Source organism: Embiotoca jacksoni, unplaced genomic scaffold, assembly GCF_022577435.1.
Source record: "Embiotoca jacksoni isolate LCO1_2020_lvr unplaced genomic scaffold, fEmbJac1.0.p SCAF_2, whole genome shotgun sequence".
Lineage (NCBI taxonomy): Eukaryota > Metazoa > Chordata > Actinopteri > Embiotocidae > Embiotoca > Embiotoca jacksoni.
In genome coordinates this window covers 19,060,688-19,081,380 of record NW_027185340.1, presented here as the reverse complement: position 1 = coordinate 19,081,380, position 20,693 = coordinate 19,060,688, and the positions used below count along the sequence as shown (strand labels likewise).

Sequence of the window (20,693 nt, the reverse complement as noted above, 5' to 3'; positions counted from 1 at the left end):
TTTCCACCACGGACCGGTTTCATGCAAGACAATTAGAGATTAGAAAATTAGAAAAATAATGCGACTGAGACAACTGCGAGAAAGAGGCGTGGATGGAAGTGTTCATTTTTCAAAATAAAATACCATGCAGGCTAATGTAAATCAAATTAAAATAAATAAATACAAGTTTTTTTTTTTATTCTTTCTGTGCGGCCCGGTACCAAATCATCCACAGCCCAGTGGTTGGGAACCCCTGGTTTAGAGGTGAAGTTAAACACACTTGCATTGGATCCTTATTTTAACCACGTGTTGAGCGACATGGACCAAAAATCACACCTTGGTAATGAAGTTGGCTAAATGTTCATTTAATAATCCTGCGTTCAAATGGAGCTCGTGGTTACAACATGGGAGATCGTGTGCTTGACGTTCAAGTGATTAAGTCGTAAAAACACCATTGCTAAGCAACTGCAACATGCAGCCACATAGGCTAACAATTTATCAAGGTAAAAGGAGGGTAAAGTGTACGGGAAATGTAAAGGCACAGAAGGAAAAGACGAGGCCGTTGGGAAGATCAACATGTTATGAAGACAAACTCTACTTGACTACAATTACAATATATTAGCTTAACATCCAACAAAAAATGGTATTTTCATGGCCTCTGCCATTTGTAAACGTCAGCAAACATGTCACAACTCGTGAACTTGGGGCTTATAGAAATGTCCGAGTTCACGAGGTCCTGAATACCACAAGAGGGCGCCGTTCATATGGACTCTTCTTGTGTACACAAACATACGACCCCATTTGAACGAAGCAGAAGTCGTTCTGGTTTGTTTTCTGCCCCCAACATATGGTATGTGCATATCGCGCTGATGCTGTTGTTTGGAAACCCATTTGGCACCCAGTATAACTTTAATTTTATTTTGTTTTTTTCTTCTGGCAATCTGTAATCCACAATTTGGCTTAAGTACTTTTAAAAATGTTTTTACCTTGATGACAGGATGGACTTTCACTACTAACGAACACTAACTAGGCAGTGCTGCTCTTATGGACAGAAACAAACAAAAAAGAGTCGTCGTGAAATGCACGTTATAAATTTAAGATAAACTGGCAATTCTACCATAAATAATTGATGACAAATGATACTTTTGATGGACAGATGGCTGTTTTGGCATTTAGAGCTGAACATTGAAAACAAAACATGGATGACTGAGTCCAGCCTGTTCGCCCTTTATTTTAGTCCTTCTTTCAAAAAGGTGTATTCTGACAGAAACTTTGGGTTATCAAACTACAATGAGTTTTTCTCTCGCTGTGCTGGTACCAGCAGGAATACACTTGTTTGTTGAAGTCAATTACAAACACATGAAACTGTTTAAGTGTGTGCTGTGCTACTGAAGAGCTCCGCTGTGAGTAATGGTGCAGCGTGCAACTTGTCGTTACACTTTGATTATTTGCAGGGATGTTGTCCTCAGCCTTCATATAGTTTCTTGTTTTTCTGAGTCGGCCTTCACTCATTTTAGCTTTGATTTTATTCTGTATTTACTAAGGGACTGAAATGCTCAAAACACGTTTTATTTCTTTTGCAGATTTAAAAAAAAGATTAGGCTAACATTTGCTCTACATTTGGACTGAAACTATTGATCAAGCCATAAGGATACAATTTTCTCTAATGCCAACTATGCTACTTCAAGGCATGTTGCATTTTTATGAAGATGCACATCTCTTAATTCTTAAATGTTCGTCTGTTTGGTCAATTAATGGCTTTGATACAGAATGTAGTATTTCTGGTGGATAAAACTTTGATCTGAAATTATTAACCCTCTTTCTTTGTTTTAGCCACAGTACAAGTGTTTAATTGGTCTTGACCAGAGTTGTGGAAGAATCAAATCCTAATGAAATGACTCTGGCAAAGAGTCGTAATCATTATGCAGAGAAAGCATGCTCAACGTTTCAAGTAGCTTTGTTAGTAAAGGTCTCTTTGGGTTGTCAGAGATCCCAGCATGATTCCTCTCCTCTGACAAACTCCCTCTATCTGTATTCAGGGGACCAGTTTGATATCAAAGACTGAATTTGTAATCAGCACGAAAAAAACAACATGTCGAGTAAACCTGTATGATACGAACACTGTAAATTTGTTTTTCTAGTTTTGTTGAAATTGAACTGGAAAGTCTCATAATTCCCACACCAAGTCGTTAAGTATACCGCAAGCTTGGCTGAGGTGGATATGCTGTCCTTCATCTTTAACCATTTCTGTAAAAGCCAAACCTGCAGACTCTGCTGAAAGAAGGATCCGGTCTTAGTCGAAGTGTCACAGCAGAGATGCTCTGCTGTTTCTGCTGGAAACAAGTATTAAACCATTTTCTCTTAGTCCCTGATTGAACGAGAACTAATTGCAGAATATTTAAGCGATGTTTTGAGTTGAGTATTAGTTGCCCTAATTTCTTGAGTTTCTCTCATCAAAGGACGGACTGTTCGACCTGCAGTCTGTTTCTCCATGATTAAACGTTCTTTCCTCAGATTAAACACTCTCAGGCTTAAAAAAAATATGCTTTACGGCCGTCTGTTCATCAGCGGACGGTGAATATCAAACCTTACTCGCTAATGTTACTGCTTCAGATAAATTTTTTAATGCGGAAAAAAAGGTTCAAAATTTTAATAACACTACATTGCTGGCAGCATGAGAAGAAAAAAAAATTGCCAAATGCTTTTGCTTTGATTCACTAATGCAGCATTTCCAGTTATCCAGGAGGCTACATTAGTGGTGTAAGATAATTATCTCACGCCTGAAGCCTGAATATTAACTATACTTGTTATATTTGTCTCCAGTACAGTCACAAACAAAAGTTTTGAGAATGAGCTTTGCATCTAAATCATTGCTTTCAAAGTTTGGGGTGCTGTGCTTGTTGTGATCCCGGAAAAGTTACCGATGTGATTTCCTGCTGTGATCACCTGCTGTGCAGCTAAACTGATTTTATTTGTGGTTATGACTAATGGATGAATTCACTGAAGGCAGAGTGTGGCAATCCTGGTACACAAAATGTTTAAATAATTAAAACAACATTATCTGGTTGTTTTTTTGGCTGGTGTAAATACAATATTACATGTTATTATCTTGTGAAGATGCTGGTGGTTTAGCAAACAGATGCCAGTTTACTTACCAGACAACCAATCTCTCAAACTTGTTTTTCTATCCACTTGACAAATGAAAGTTCACTGTTCTCTTTGATTTTGGTCTCCACTGACTCCTGCTGGAGAAATCTAAATGATCTATTATGTCCACCAGTTAAACTTTTATATATTCATTTTTCATACAAAGAAATGTAAAGGGATTCACATAGTAGAAACAATATAAGAAAACAAAAACGCCTCCTCCCCTCAATGCACAAACAATTATTGACATCATAAATATCACAAATAAAAACATAGGAACTCTATCTATCTATCACGCTATCTAAACGCTATCTATCACGGATCCGTGATGAGAAAACACCAGAGGCTTAAAAGGTAAATAAAATACTAAAGTAGAGGAAAAGGAATGTGCTGTAACTAACTAAAATGTATGAATAGATAAATAGATCAAATAAATCAAATTCAGCTAAAAGTGAAACAAATTCTGTCACTCTGTTGTTTGGTTTTCCACAGTTTGTGGACAAAGAGTTTATCAAAGCCTTTTTTTTTTTTTTTTACTTAATAAAACTTCCTGCTGCAGCTGGAAGCAAGTTGAATTAAAACACTGAATTTGTGGGTCATAAAACCAAAACAACGAGCTTACAGATGCTAAAAAAGAAAGCCCCTAATAAATTACATTTAGGAATATCGTATTGTTAATGTGTAAATATTGATTAGTGCAGCTTTGGGACTAGGTGTTGCTTTCGGCCCATTTATTTTCTCTGTACTATTGTCAGCACCAATAAATAAATATTTAGTGGGTCTAATGTTACTTCACAACAAAATGTTTTTCATTTGTTTAGACGTTTGTCCAACAGGACTGATGGATAATTTGTGTTGAACCTTTTGCCGCAATAGCCCCAATTCCTGCTAATCTATGAATGGGAGTCTGTACCTAAAGTATTGGCGGATTTATGACTACTGGTGTTTTTATGATACAAATCTGTCTGAAATGACCAGAACCAGCTTTTTAACACCTCTTTCTTAAAACCTGGTGATTCCATACAAACCCCCTGATATGTCGAAGAGTCTAACTTTAAGCATCTTTCTATGTGGAACACATTTGGTGGCCGTTGTTCCTCACGAGCCCCTTTTCGTTTTAACGCCCATGGCTGGTCACCTGTTTCGGAGTTCAACTTGGCCTCAGAGAGCGATCAGATGAGCAGGTGTGATTGCTGAACCAAGAGAAAGCGCTCTTTGTACTTCCACAAAGAGGGCAAAATCCATTATGCTCCACATTCTGCTCCAGCTGTGGAGAGTACTCAAAAATATTTCATGTCATTGTCCCCATCAGTGATGAGGAGAAAGTAATGTGTGTGTGTGTGGGGGGGGGGGGGGGGGGGGGGGAGGTGATGAAGGGTTTGATACTGCAGACATAACACCCCGTCTGTGTATCAATGTGCCAGATAACACCGAGCTAATTATGTCTGAATTATTGAAATGGAAAATTTGTTTTTCACTGCGAGTTATGCTTGTTAGGTTCCTTAATCACTACGACAGCACACCTGTTCCCAGTCAGGTTGACTGACTCCAAAACAGGTTACAGCAAAGCCGCTCAGGACAGACGAGAGATAACGAGAGAGTGAGAACAACTCTGTCTGTTTATTCTAGTTGTTTGCAATCTGTGCCTTTACTGAGGGAATGTGTAAAAAAAATAGGAGACAAGTGAGCAGAAAAAAAGATGCATTTAAAGAATAATATTTCCATGTTCACAGATACGCACTTTGATGGCGGACCTACTTTTTTCTATGAATACTGTGTTGTAAGCACAGCATCTTCAACCAGTCGGCTAGCTAATGTTAAACCACAATATCTAACGTTTTACATACTTTTAGCATCAACATCATGGTTCTGTAAGTTCAATAAATACATTAAAAAAAGATTAGAACTACAATATTTGTGATTTGCAGCGTGAAAAACTCACTTAAAACTCCACAAATTACATCCCAACTTTGGAGAAAATCCACCAGAAAAGAAAACATTTTTAATTGCAACAACCCCTAAGAAAACCTCTGCAGCTGCTCAGTGAATAAAAGGATGAAATATGTTCCTGAGCTTCCAGATGTTCTGCATACTCCTGCAATTTTTGGCCCATTGAGCATGTGAATTAGTTTCCTTCTAAGTCAAGCCGGTACAAATCATGTACGCTAAGCTACAAAACAATAATAATAATCAATTAAATGACTAATCTTTTTCCGTTGTTAGTTTAAACTGCTTATGTGCTATTTGAGAACTGACACATGTAACAACAAAATGGAGGGGGCGTGGCTTAGCAATTGGTTAATTTCATACACTCGACACATGCAGGCGGGGATTGTGTGAAGTACGCTACATGGATCAAGTCATGTACCGACCAGCTCTGGTAATGCATTACTTTTTTTCCAGGATTAGACTGTGACTCTTCTGGGTGTTTTATTAAATGGCTGAACTGGTGACAACAGCATCATCGTCTCCCTTTGTGCCCGTGCCAGACAGCCCTGGCTGTTAAAAGTATTGTGGCTCCGTGCCACGGTTGTCTATCACAATGTGCAATTCAGCAGCCGGGTGGCACTCGAGAGACCTGGCACAGCGAGGGTGTTTAAACTGTGGCAGGTGTCTCTTTCCTCAGAAATCCCTTCCTCGGAGGGCTGCAGTGAAAGATAAAGGAAAATATATAATAAAGTCACATTTATTTGCCCCTCTGAAGAGCTTTAACCAGCATTTGATTTTGCTGTGGTGTGAAGTCATGTAACAAAGTCCAATTTATTTGCTCTTTTGGAAGTGTCGGAAAATTGCCTGGAAGGGAGATTTACTGTACAGGTGCCGTCTACAACACAAACAACAAACTACTGAGTGGTCTCTTCTACATGAAGCTCACATGCGCTTATTTGCTACTTGAAACAAAACTCTGACCAGTAACGAAAAGCTGATCACTAGAGGTTGGCTCCAAAAAGCCTCCGGCTCCATAGTCTCATAAAATTCTCAGTGAATACATTTTCTCCACTAGTTATTTCTGTCTTCTTAGCTAAAGTCTCGCCTTATTACTTTTCTGGCCGTCCATCTGAAAATAATCATTATTTAATTTAATTATTATCATTAATTAAAAAATAAGCTTCAAACAGTGGTGTTTTTGGGGGGCGTGTCTGTTTGATTGAAAGGCCTGTGGTGCAGTCAGGGTACGGCTATCGATGGGCGGGACTTAATTGGTTTTCAATCAACCACTGCTCGCTCCCCCCCAGCTCACCCAAATATGGTCACTTCTGGCTCCATACCGATCAGGACTAGCAAGATGGCGCCGGCCAAATTCCGAGCTGGAGGCCTCATAACAGTCGTTCACAAACCAACGGGTGACGCCACTGCTGGTTGCCACTTAAATTCAACTCATCGACTCTTGGGGCGGCAGCCATAGAAATCAGCAAATACATTGACTATAGAGAATTTTCTTTTATTTAAAAACTATGGTGCACTTGATTTCTTTAAGTCCAGTTGTCCTGTCACTTTTTTCCACTTATTTATTCATTAGTCTTTTTGTAGATAAATGACAATACCTGCAGCAGCCCACATCACCATGCACAGCTACTAGCTAGTTCAGTTTGCTTGTTTTCCACCATTTCCCTGCTGCCTCTCTCCTCTTTGCTGTCTGCTGACACCAGCGTGAACAGCAGTGCATCTGGAGCCCAGCCAGCCCAGCGGGCAAAACACCAAGCAGCAGCAAGGAGGGGGAGGTGACAGGGAAAAAGACAGCAATGTGTAGATGAGCGAGCAGTATTAATGACCAGGGGCCTGAAGACAAGGAGGCGGATGAGTCAGTAGTTTGCTCGTGTGATTGTGAATCAGGTAAGAACAGTGAAGTTGGCAAACTGTTTCAAAGACCAGAGTGGAGAAAATTGTGGTCTGAGGCGCGGTTGAATGAGTGTAACCTTGCTTTGGGCGGCTCAGGGGGGATGCATGGATGAATTTTGATGAGATTGTGAAATTTAAAGTGAACTTAAGAGTCCATGAAAGCTTAAGTACGGCGTCCTTGTGTCTGAACAGTGTCTTTGTCAGCAGCCTGGGTCAGTGGCATTGAGTCTGAAAATGCCTTAAGAGTGAATTACCTTGAATATGCCATGATTTTTTCATTTTAAAAAGATAAAAAGTATCGTGGAAAATGAAAGAATAGGACTGGTTATATTCTCAAAACCCAAATAAATTGACCACGCAGGCATCTCCGCTTGGGCATTGAAGAGTGGCTACTGCTCTATCGCATACATGTTGATCAAATTTCGCACCGCCAATGTGTCATGCAGGCTATTTATTAATATTTTTTGTATTCTTTAAAAGACTAATTACGCTACTATTACTTCCAATAATAATTCTAAGTCGGAAGAGACGAAGGAGAAACACGTTTCATAATAAAGTAATGTTGTATAAAGTGAAGTGTCTGATCCTCCACAGCCAGACAGGAAACTAGTTCAACAGTTACACGAAACCAAGACATTTTAACACCATGCACTTAGTACCATGCATTTATTTATTATTCACTTACTTTTTCCTTTTAGCCTCCAGATAGATGTTCTTTAAAGTAGAATCAGCCTTGCACTGAGCCTTTATATCTTTTGTGTAATCTTTTTGTTCATAAAACTTTCCGAACATGTCAAATGACTAAATGTTAACAGAAGAAAAAGCTTTTCAATATTTTTATTGTATTGAAAAATATATCACAACCACAGGTTTTATATTTGTGACTCATTTCTTCTAGTGATAAAAGAAACGTGCAGAATGCAAATGCAACATGTTTAGGCTCTGTGTATATTTACAGAGAATTTTTCCAACCTTTAGATTGTATTTATTCCCTTCCATCTTTTCGTAGGCCTTTAGCAAACTGTGCATGACAAATATTTGGACATGGCTTTGATGCCATTGCAGTCAAACAGAAATAATCACCTTTCACCCTGTTAAAAAGTTGTGTATGAATTGTAAGCAACAGAAAGTCATTTTTACAAAGTGTGAAAAACACTCAAATGCATTATGCGGAAATAAAACACCTCGACAGCCCTCGACTTTGCCCTTGACTTCAAGCACAGTGCCGCTCTGATTGAGCGTTTTGTTAAACTGTATCACTTGTGTCAAATCTCTGATATCCCTTCGACACACTGACTGTAATTAGTGCCCAGTTTAATCCACGCGAGCGTGGTCCAAAAGCGGCCCTCTCCAACTGTGCTCGCGAAATAAAGGCCAGCACGGATAATCAAATAATAGGTGAATATCAATGAAAGGACCAAATCACTCCAGTCCCCAGCTCCCCTATGCAATTATTCACATTAATTATTGCTAACAGATGACACTAATGACTTTGAGAGAAAGCTGGCCATGACAGCCTTTGCGAACGATCAATGCTAATTTAAATGGGGTCACTATACTTGACACCTTTGGGTCCTTCTGCTTGGAAATGGCCCTGATGCAAACAGCATCTGGGGGATCCCAATGAATGTAGTTTCAGCGGTAACGGACCTCTGGCTTTCTGCACAAGATGCTTCACAAACAAGGAACTCTGTGAACCATGAAATGAAAACATCAAATAGTGTTCTTCAGTAATAGAGAATTCCACCTTAGGCACACCTTTCAGTCTATTTAATGTCCTTCAATTAATTTAATTTAAGTCACTGAGACAAAAACTCAGTTGTCTGAGTCCACCCTTTATGCTGTGTAGTAATCATATTAAAGGATGACATTTTCATCTTTGTAATACATTAGCTTTGTGGCAAGTCAAAGCAAAGAGTGCTTCATGTTAGCAAAGAAGAATATTGAAAAGCAAATAAAAAAAAAAAACAGGATGAAATCCAATGAGAGAATAAAATGAGATTTTAAAACCTAAAAAACAATACATATTAATGAATCAGAAATACAGTTTTAGTGTAGTCTGATTGCAGTAATACATTTCAAGTTGCTTCAAATGCAACGAACAAAATAAAAGTGCAGCTTGAAAACAATAAATTGAAGGCACAAGAAAACCAGAATTTTTTTCATTTATATTTACAATTTAATGAAAGATGGGGGAAAAAGTGTGATGAAAACATCCCGTTTAAAAGTCTGATTAAGTGGACGAGTGCTCAGCTAAACCCCAGCAAGTCTTGCAAAATGGAAAATACTTACTATATTTCAATAAACCAATCATTCAAGAAGCTGACTCTTCAGAACGGGGGCGTTTACTCCGAAATTAAATACATGTAATTGCAGATTTTCATTTTCATCTTTAATACCAGCATATTGCATTAGCTTCAGACATTTTAGAGCAAAATGCTCCGTAATTTCATGTTTCCACAAGATTCTGTTTTGCCTTCTATTCCACTCAAATATTAAATTAAGAGGACGTCACTTGCGACAAACAGGGTTTCTCTGGTACTGACAGAAAACATACTTTGAAAATATAACCAAAAGACTACAGCCAGTTAAAAATAGTATGAAGGATGATTGGAGTCATGTGGATGTGGAGTTTGGTTCATTTTCTGACCAAAACAAAGGAGCATCATCATTGTCTAACACTCATTAGTCATTGTGAAGTTACTCTTGAAATGAACAGCAGACACCCCAAGAGACACCAAGCTCAGTTAATAGCCTGCCTTCCTGTCAGAGGCAGAGGCATTGTTTTGAAAGTGTCTCATTCACCAGCTCCCACGGTGATCACATTGCACCTGTGAGAAACAGAGAAAGATGAAAACACACCGCGTTTTCAAAACAGGAGCCGTCTAACTAGTGGAGTGGAAAATGTCATTCCATTCCTCAATTAGCCTTTGGATGGAAAGAGATCGTTATGAATCCACCGTATCGATTCTCTGAGATTTGGGACGGAGACAAATGGAAAGCCATGGGGCTTCTTCATAGGTTGTGTATGTTGTTCAGACTGCAAAAAGAATCCATTCAATATAATGTCACGAATTAGGTGGATGAACAAACGTTGAATTCAGTGCTGTGAATGTGAGCCACAATATTACAATATTTTTCGGTGGTGATAAATTAAACTGTATACTCTGGAAATGTATCTTTTTGTCAATGATAATGACTTTTGCACTGATTTCATATCCATTGTATATTCTAAGGTAATTGCTGCTGCATCCATCTGTTTATAGTCTTTTTTTTTAATTCCTGTTGATTGATTGCATAATTGATTATTTTCCCAGGACATCCAAAGAAATGGAAAAGCAGGGATCCCTGCAGGACGATGGCCCAGCCTCCTGAGTCTAACGTGCCCACGCAGCAGTGGTAGCGGCAGTGGCAGTGAGCTGTCACTATCCAGCGCTTGTAGTGAATACTCCAGTGGCTCCCACACTTGGGCAGAGGGACGTGGCTTCTCCAAGCAGGTTGGTCTGCTATTCATCTTGTTTGAAGTATGAGGAAACTGTCAAAGCAAATTATGAACACTATTTCAATAATTGCAAATATCTCTTTTAATGCACAGTGCGCCGCAAGGGACAAAAGGATGAGTACGGGTTCAGTATCGAGCAATCATTCAGCACCCATTGAGCAAACAGACCTGGGATGGAAGGAAGGCCACATTCTTAAAGGCCTGAAGCGTCTTCAAATGTGCAGCTCCAAAGAAGCATCCCCACTGGCATCTGTACCACACTGCAAAGATTGTATGACCTCCAACGAGGGCATATATTCTTTTGGTGTCAAGTGTGGCCAGCAAGCGACTACAGCCAAGCAAGTTGCCCCAACAAGTAAACCTCTCAAGGCAGAAGCAAGGATTGCCAACCTCGACTCTGATGATGCAGATGATGAATCACCTAAATTGCCAAACATGGAATCCAGTGACCAACCAACCAAAGATATTCTTTGCTCGGAGAAACTGGATGTCACTCGGGATGTTGACGAAAACTTTCAAGAAGACCCCGTGAAACTTTCCGGGGATTCTGGTCTTTTTCCCTCACCTGTCACAGACAACTTCTTGTTTTTGGAGGGCCCCACAGTAAAACCTGGTGTAAGCCCAATTGATAGCCTTACACACCTAGAGGTCATCAACAAGGACTCACTAGAAAAACACAAAGTGTCAGGCGTGAAGTTGAGTGACAGAAACAATAACCAGGAAAGGTCTACTGACCGTAAATCCAGACTTGATTATGTCAAAAGACAACAGGGGAAATTTCCCAACAGGCAAGTGCAGGCAGGGACAAGTGATGTGAGCTCATCTATTCACCATACTGCAACAAGAGCTCTGTGCTGTGTAAATGAAGCCCGGCAGCGCAGCTCTTCAATGGAGGTTTCTCATTGCAGAGACCAGGCTAGTCAAGCTGGCGGAGAAAGCCAGGGATACACAACCTCAGACTCTCCACAAAGAAAACCAAAACCTCAGCTTTGTGACTCTGCAAGGAAGGCTTTCATCCTGCGGAGCAAGAGTGCAGATGGAAGCCAGGACCAACCCAAGCATACACATTCCCCTCTACACCAAAAGCTTATTAAGGGTCACAGGTCCAAAGGGCAGTCGAATGCCAACCCTACAGGGCACAGTGTTCCAAGCAAAAGGACAAACCTCAATAAAACGCATGGTTCAAGCAAGGGCAATCTATCTAAAGTTGAAAAAAATGAGGATACTGCAGTGTCAACGAGTTCTAAGTCTCTTGAGAGTGTGCAACAGCGCTCTCCCTTTGCTTCCCCTGTGAAACAGTCAAAGACATTAAAGTCTCAAGGGGTCAATGACTGCTCAAAGAGTCCGACAAAATCGTCTTTGCAAATCACTAGACTTCAATCAGGCAACGACTCTGTGGAAGAGAGCATCTATGACAACTTACCTTGCTCTCCACGAAAGCAACGACGCCAAGAACAGCACTGTGATGTTTCCCGCTCAGAACGAAGGTCCCCATCCCCACCACTGCCCCCGGGTCGAACTACTTCTCTTCTCCTCAGACCCAGTTGTGACAGCTTACCAAGAGATGCAAAGTCTGTAGGCCAGGCTCAAAGCTCAACTACTGGAAGGACAACATCAAGCACCACCGAGACACAATCAAATCAGCTTTCTTCTTTTGTAGAGCCTCAACAATCCAATACGACAAAAGACAATCAACATGCAGCCCCACAATTGGGTGCTGAAGGTAAACCGGTGAAAGATATCCCTGCCAAAATCTACCACACCCATTCATCTAAGATACCATCTATCCCCATTCAAGAATCACAAGCTTCAGAGTCGGTGCAGTTGTGTAGAACTGCCACATGCTATGTTGAAAATGGTGCTCACCCTATACTGCCAAGTCAGAGCATCTTGCAAAGATCCCAGCAGAGCATTAGTGAGCCAAAACTTTCAGAAGTCTTGCCTCCAGCATATTCTAATGTTTACTACCATGGAATTGCCAATAATCCCCAAACTTCCACCTCAAGAGCTGTAAAAAGGAGTCTTCCTATAAATGCTCGATCTCATGAGGCAATCGCCGGACAGGAAACAAATACCTTCCTCATTTTTGGAAGACAAAACAAAGATGACATGAACTCTAATATGACAAGTGTCCCAACCTTTCAGAATTTTACATGTGATCCCCAGATGATACATGAATGTGGTGCACATGACAAAGCCCGCAGAAAGATCGAAACCCGCTGCAACTCGCTGGATTCTGAGCCCTGTGTTCATCCTGTTCCATCAGACAGCGGTGTGATGTTAGATTGGGGATTTGATGAGGAAGGTTGGCTGTTTAAACGGTCTGTGTCTGTGTCTACCAGACCTCCTCTTAAACCAGTAATGGGCATGAATGGGGCCAAGGCTCGTAGTCAGAGCTTTGGTGCTCGCTACATGGACAGACCGAGTTTCAACAGATCTGGAAAGGTCCGCACACAGATCAAAACTCATTCAGGGACCTCCTTGAACTCTCTTGGTGATGTCCTTCCAGGAAGTATGAGCTGCTCCAGTAGCTACCATTGCCCTATGAATCGATCCCTTTTGAACAACTTCTTGATGGAAGAGGGACTGACAGTTCCCCAACAGTTGGGGTCCTCCAGTGAAAGACTTCAAAGTCTGAAACTCCAACGAGAGCAGGCGAGGCGCCTTCAGATCGAACAACAATTTTCAAGCGCATTTGGGGAGCCGGTTTCTGAAGAGCCAGAGAGACAAAGTACAATAACCACAATTGAAGAGAAAGTGATGCTTGGTATTGAGGAGAACTTGCACAAGTCTCAGGAGCAGGAGAGAGTCATTGAGGTGAAGCAAAAGTCTGGCTCAAGTTTAGCAAATTGGTTTGGTTTTCGCAAGAGCAAGCTTCCGGCTCCAAGCAGCAAAAAGACTGACCCACCAAAAGTAAAAGAAGAGAAGAGGGAACAAAAGATAACATCCCTGCTGGGAGGAAAACAGACAAAGTCTGACAAAAAGAGAGACAGAAGAAAAAGTGATGGAAAAGACTGGTAAGAAATTCAGTAAATTAGTAATGAATGTCGTCTTTTGACTCTTGTGCTCTTAACATAATAATTATACTTTTGAGATCTTCACTAGCATTCACAGCTTCAGCTTGATAGCATTTATTCATAACTATCCTGTCTCAGATGACATGGGTTAGTTTTTTTATTACATGGTCTTAGACACATTTATCAGTCTCCTTCACACTGTTCTGACACATTTCATACAGAAGGGTCACAGCCAGGTTCCATAGATAGAAGGGTGATTTACTAGCCGAATCACCCTGGGCATCATGAGTCAATAATGTAGGATCTCAGTTTGTTGTGGTTCGATGACAAACTGTTTTCTTTCAGCTCTGTGGGGAGAAGAGAGTCTCATGATGCAGTGCGGGCATGCATCTCAATGCCCTGCCCGGGCATGTCCCTGAGTGAGATACAAGGACACACTGACATCATCGGGGACCCAAAGGTAAATTAATCATTACCCGGGCATTAATTTGATTGGTTTTAGGTCAGTTTTAGGATTAAAAAATTAAGCCACCTTTTTAAATTTGAAAGAAAAAGTGGAAATAGATAAGAGATGCAATTAAAGAGGACAGAAAACAGTCGTCAGCATCAGTGGGGATGCGTTGCTTTATGTGCCACTACAGCATGAAATACTGGCTAGAAAACCCTCCACAGCTGTTCACTACGAGACAGGATTTCATGACTCTGGAAACTTATCGCTGTTACAATTATGTAATCTTTAAAAAGACTGCACTGTAGAAACACACGATTTCCGATGTGAAATAATCCATCAGGAATGTGTGCTTGTGTGATTGGCCAGTGCAGAATCTTTTGGACGATGTTGCATCACACTGGGATTGTCAACTGGTTCATCAACTGTCCTTCAAACCCTCTTACACGCAGTTTCATCATTTCGTCTTTTTAATTTTTTGAGTCCATAACCTTACCATTAAATGCCATTTATTGATCCAAAGATTGTAACAATCTAATAAGAGTGTATTTTTGAACTGTCAGACACACTCCACGTATCCTGTAGTTTATTTGATGATTATTTAAAGTTCAGACCCCGTGAAACTGCACATCAACGTTTTCATCACAGACTGTCTGTAGAAGAGCTAGCCTCCCTCCTCCTACCACCTTAAAGCCTCAAAAGTGTGTCAAGCAGGTCTCGGTACCATGCATCATTCACGATGAAGGGTGTTGCTGGTATGATGTCAGTAGAGAGGACATGAGAGGAAAATAAGTTTGGAAGCAAAAGAAACACGTATTATTCTCATTTTAAAACTCAAGACTGGATTCCACCGGGACCAGCTGCTTTGCGCTCACGTCCACCGGAGCTGACCTCGGCTATTCTAGACAATTCTTGTAATTCTACCAGATTTACTGCAGAGTGTCTGAGAAGCGGCTCTCCACTCTGCTCCAAAATTTTTTACCTAGTCTGTTTTTGAAGCCACGTCGAGCTGCAGAAGCAGATCAGCTGGGCAGGAAGTCAGCCATATGAATGCCAAACTTAATCTGGTCCATTTTCAAAATAAAACACCCTGTGCAGACTCCTGATTGTATGTCATATCCCTACATCACCATCTTCCCCCATCGTCAAAGTCAAGTGGGAGAAGAAATGTGTTCTTCTGCTAATAGGCACCTTTTTTAACAACTAAAACAGCCAACCGTATTAACTATAGTCTATAAGTAAGAATAACAACAATAAAGACAAAACATACAAAAAAAGAAACAACATAGCCTACTTCACCATGCTAGAAACACGAAAAAACAAAGAAAAATGTCCAAATTGGTCAAATTGATTGGGCCCAACACCTTGGGAACACACAGAGAATGGTAGCTATGTTATGATAAGAAACCACAGATAAAAGCAGGAACCAGACAATGGCAAAACGTACAAAAGAACAACTTCTTTTTTTTGTCCTTGAAAAAGATGCAGGTGATGAACCGAAGAGCTGATGGTGAAAATGGATCCACAGTAAAGAGCCCCACCCAGGAGGCTGTAATAGGTCAGATTTTTCTATTCTTGTTTTCTTTCAGTCACTGCAAATAGTATTAGATCCTTCTTGAACATCTTGGTACCTGAAAATCTGTATGAGCTAGCTCAGTAGAAATGTTCGCGGTGTCCTTTACAGCATGATAGCATTAAGGTTTTATCTGTGTTTACCATTTTACAGTTTGCAGACAGAAGTGAAGACAGATATGTGTAAGTCATGAACGTGCTGAATATGCAAGCAGCCAAACAAACGTGCAAAATGTTGAATTTTGTCAGTTTGTGCTTTCTCTCCACCATATTTATGTTCATTGTATCTGTTCTACCTCTGCATTTATTTCTTCTGTTGGATGGCACTTTGAATTGGGCAGATGGGAACCATTTCACCACAGTTCTGTTTGCTCTTTGATGGGGATATTGTATGTAGGCCTGGCCACTCATTTTCACTGATTCATGCACTGGAAATCTGCATGCAAAGGCTCACCCAGTTAGGATAAACTAAGGTCACCCATCTGGGGGCCTGATTTTCCTCCTGACCAGGCTTAGTAACGGTAGTTGACCCATGATGAATTTGTTTTAATTGCTATTTTGTGGAGCACATCGCTTGAACCCAAAGACCGCTTCTCTTCCAAGAGGTTTGTTGTCATATGTTAGCAATATTACGGTGGAGTGATATTGAGTTGAGTTTGTTGCTCATCAGGTTTGTTCAGATCAGGGCTGACTGTCCTTGGGTGCCTCTCAGATCAGCTCTAATTATGAAATCACTTCATGGGGAGGTTTCCACCTGTCTGTTTGGGATTCAGTCCAAACTTTTGGACCAGAAAGTATTCAGAATACACCAAAACACTCGAGCTCCATTGGGTTTGGTCCGTTGGGCTTCCTGGTCAGTGGCGTTCTGGTGCAAATATAATCTTCCACAGATAAAAGTGTTTAAAAAAAACATTTAAATTTTGGCTTGAAACTTACTAGCAAGCTCAAACTTGTGGTGATAATCTAGTTTTTTTTAAAAAAGAGAAGGTGATACAGAGAGTGGGAAGGTGGAACTAGACAAGAAGTAAAACCTTATTTTCTGCAGCATCTTATTAAACTGTTCACATCACTCAGGTAGAGGACAGACCCTCCTGAGATTTCATTGGCCAGAGTGACACCATCGGCAAAGCGCCGCAAATATCAAGCGTGTTTGATACGGACGGACGCCTGCCCTCAGGGGTTAATCACCTCATTAAAATTTCAGCACTGCACCAGCTAAGCACGACCGTCTAAGCCACTACTGAGTGAATTAACTTTGCCTTCAGCTGTGAGCTGAATTATGCTTCCAGACTTGGCACAAACATGTTGGGTCTGATGTAGCGTTGACAGAGCAGTTTTCAACTGGATGCATTAAAGTAAGGGGAGACAAACAAAAATATGCAGAGCACAACCAAAATTAAAACAATGTTGGCAGTTTTACATTTTACTGAGAAGCTGCATTGTCTTGGCTGTGCATTACAAGTCTCCAGTATTCTATTATTTCCTAAAGGCCAACTAGAACTAAACTAAACTAAAAAAATAGAACTCCATGTTCCTATCACGTTTACAGGATACTCTCCTTTGTCATGTCTCCTTTGAGAAACTATTCCAAAATGGGAGAAATTTAAAAAACATGTTGGCTACCTGATAACCTGTCCAAATACCACTCGAGCTCCACACACAGAATGATTTTGCTTACAGCCAATCAAATAATGCCACCACTGCTAGCAGTATGCAACAGCATTTCCACACAGGAGGCTTGGCGTTAGCACCACGTTAGCAGAGCAGCAGCTTCAGTGCTCTCCGTGTCGACACAGGATGTTTTCAGGCACAGCATTGAGGTTTTCATCATCAAATTAGCAGTGCTCAGAGCCAAGGACTCAATAAGTGTAAATTATGCATTTAAAGCTGAGGAAAAATAGATCTGAAGCATAAAAATATGCTGCGGTTTACATGTGTAGAACCACTGTTATTGTTTACGAAATGTACCTTTCGTTAAGAGGACCATTTCTGTTGTGTCTCTTGCAGATCTTTTTTTTATTTTCTGTCTTGTAGCACTAATGTTAAGAATTAGTTTGAAAATCATTTTGTCAGTGATTTTTTTTTTTTTTTTGATCACGCCAAAGCTTGTAATGCACCAGTTAGAGGATACCGTATCAGTGTCATGTTTTGCCTTGGCTTGAAAAGTATATGCACGTATGACCAGGGCTGAAGACGGAGGTCATTTGACAAAGTACAAAGTCCATGTAGGGAAGTAGATTGAGGGTGGTTGAATGGAGCAAACACAGGACTGTTATAAGAAAGTTTGAGTGCAAGACAAAGCGATGTGGATTTTTTTATTTTTTTAATATCTTCCTACCACTTACCACATACTTTTAGTGCTTGACTCTAACCTTGTGGTTTTGTGGGATTTCTTTTCAAAATCTAAACACGTGCTTTTTTACGCCCTAAGTGAGGCAAAACGTGTCACTGACACAGGATGCTGTTGTGGACTGATGGGTGTATTGCAAGTTTTGGCTTAATATCAGGTTAGGTTTTATTTTTAAATTAAAAAATAGGGGGATTTGTCATTTTAATGGACTGATGTGTTTGTTTTGTTTTTACCAAAGAACACAGATGAAAGCTTAACCTGTAACATATTTTGTCCCATTTTACCCTGCTGTCTTGACAGACTTTGTGCATTTCTTGGTGTCTGTGCAGCTCAGCATATAGGTTTTTTAGTTTGGTTACCTCTTAAACTCCTGGGTGACATGTAAGATTTTGCTTTAGTTTTCAAATGTTTTCAATTGAGAGATGTAGACTGTGGTTCAGTATTGTGACCTGTTAAACTTAACACGGATTAACACATTATTCTCATTCATAAGCTATAATATTTTAAAACACTAAAATCAGAAGATCATTTCTGCCGTGTTGCCTGACCTCAAGCAGTTACTGACTGAGCTTGGTACATTGGAGAGAGTGTGTGAGGAGGACAACAACCTCACCGTCCATGTTAAGGGCTTATAGAAGCCAATCAATTGTCAGCCTCTGTCTTTCCAGGAAGGACTGTCACAGCGGTACTTGTTAACCTACAACTTAAGACCAAACTAATCAATAAAATCTCTGTCCTACGTCTCCTCTATTCAGTTATTTGTTCTTGTTTACAACAGTTCAGGTGTCGAGTTGAGTCAGCCATTGGCACTTAAAGCTGTTTTTCAATACAAGGATGTTTGTGAAGTTATGACTCAAAAAAGGATTTTACAAACTAGTGAGATGTTTTCATTGCTTGTAATTGCTGGCAATAAACATCTTAAATTCTAATAATATAATGTGTTTTCCTCTTTGTCCATGTTTCCCTGTTTGTTTGGTTTTTTTTAGCTTAGCATTACTTGTAATGTGACAGTTTGGCAGTTAATCTGAGCATCTTAAAATCCAATTAACAAAAAAAAAAAGTAAAGAAACTGAGCTCGTTGGAAACCAAGAGTAGAGCTGTAAAGCCTCTCTTAATTAATAAAGCGGGGAGCAGCTGTTGCCTGAGCTGCGCCATGTGATCGCCGACAGGTTCCTGCTACAGGCTACACAGTAAAACACGAGCCGGCACGACAACATCTTCAAGAATTATTATCTTATTTTGAGTTTTTGCACACTCAATGGATGACAGATACATCTTATTTTCTGGATTCCTACTGTAGTGGAAGATTGGTTTTAAAAAACTGTTGATTTTCTGAGTGAAAATGTGGCTTAACAGTAACTTAAATGATAAAAATCCAACATATTTAAACTGTACAAAGGTTAAACATCAGTTTTTATTGCAGAAACTGATTTCTGAAGGCCCGGTCAGATTCTTTACCCTTAAATTTTAAGAAGTAACAACATCAACATGACTGTATATTGTGAATAAAAATACACACATTAGTGGTGTATTTGGATTTCATGTCATGTGCCATACATGCATTTCATATTCAATATGTGACCAATGCATGCTAATAGTCACACTCATTAAACAGCATCTGTAAAACAAAGCAGTGGTTCAAGTGGGCTTGATGTGCTCTCTGTAGGAGCGCTATGATGTAATTAGCACTAATATGTAATTGGATTGTACCAAACAACCGTTTTTTTGACTGAGGAAGCCAAGTAACAGTGAAAGAGTGGAACTCAAAGAGCAGAGTAACCATCTGTTGCACATCTGCTTTAAAAGTACCAAAACACCAGTATGAGCTCCTCAAAGGAGTGAGGATGATGTGGCAGGAATAACAAGGAGACGTGAGGGAAACGACTGAGAAGGTCCATTTTTATTGATTGATAAAACTGCCCTCATCGGACAGTAAAGCCTCAGTTATCATTTCTAGTACTTAATGATAAAGATTTCATTCTCCGAATGAAACGGCTTTACAGAGATTTTCCTCAGAGACACAGAGTTAGTTACAGTACAGGATAAATGATGAACAACGGGCCGGTCAATAATTATATTAATGTACAGTACGTATATCTTAAAGGTTACTTTAGCACCACTTCAACCATGGTTGTCCTGTTTCATTCCTGTTGTGCACCCTTTCTCTCCCGCTACCCTGAGCCACTTCAGCTGTTCTCCTTGTGCCGCAGGCTCCGGCTGCAAGATGCGAACGTTGGACAGTGGAATCGGGACCATCCCCCTTCCTGAATCCTGTTCCTTCTTCTCCTCCATCCTGCACTTCCTCCCCAAATCCTCATCAACCCCAGAACAGTCCCTCAGTCCTCCCAGTGTCCCCGGTTCCTCCAGCGAGGAAGTGTCTCCTTCCCCTTTGCCCCGGTGGAGGATACCCTCCAGCTTTAAGGACAGCAGCCATGCGGGGGTGCCAAACTCCCTGTCCGACTCCTCCATGACCCATATCCAGTCAGTGCCTTTCCCCACTGTGGCCTTCCTCCAGCCCATCCAACCCCCGTCTGAACCCATTATGACCTCTGCCAGTGTGTGTGATACCCAGAGCAGGCTACCCAGGCCACCACCAGGTACAGTAAAGCCACAAAAGTTGCAGCTATGACCTTTGGACTGCAGCCGTAAAGATATTTCCTCTTAATAATGTGGACTCATAAAGCCTTAATGCAAGAATACTTTTGTACTCATTTACTAAATCTTTCTTACTCTTCTGGGAGGTTTGCTATTTCACCAAACTTTGCAAAACTTTTTGAATATTGCTCATTTCATCTTCAACTTCACAATTAGCGTAATCAAATTGTCAATTAAGGCTGT

General features: G+C 40.5%; 1 protein-coding gene across 3 annotated transcripts in view; it reads left to right on the top strand.

The window, feature by feature from the left end:
- ftcdnl1 (formiminotransferase cyclodeaminase N-terminal like 1) overlaps positions 1–20,693 on the top strand; it is a 77,380-nt gene that overhangs the window by 47,790 nt on the left and 8,897 nt on the right. For 2 of the 3 annotated variants that reach the window (XM_069154924.1, XM_069154923.1), the window contains exons 8-12: positions 10,284–10,463; positions 10,562–13,485; positions 13,831–13,945; positions 15,416–15,491; positions 20,066–20,452. In XM_069154924.1, the coding sequence (XP_069011025.1) occupies positions 10,284–10,463; positions 10,562–13,485; positions 13,831–13,945; positions 15,416–15,491; positions 20,066–20,452 (3,682 nt within the window). Of the gene's footprint in view, positions 1–10,283; positions 10,464–10,561; positions 13,486–13,830; positions 13,946–15,415; positions 15,492–15,659; positions 15,689–20,065; positions 20,453–20,693 lie in introns of those variants that run through there. The other variant, XM_069154925.1, reaches the window with a different exon arrangement.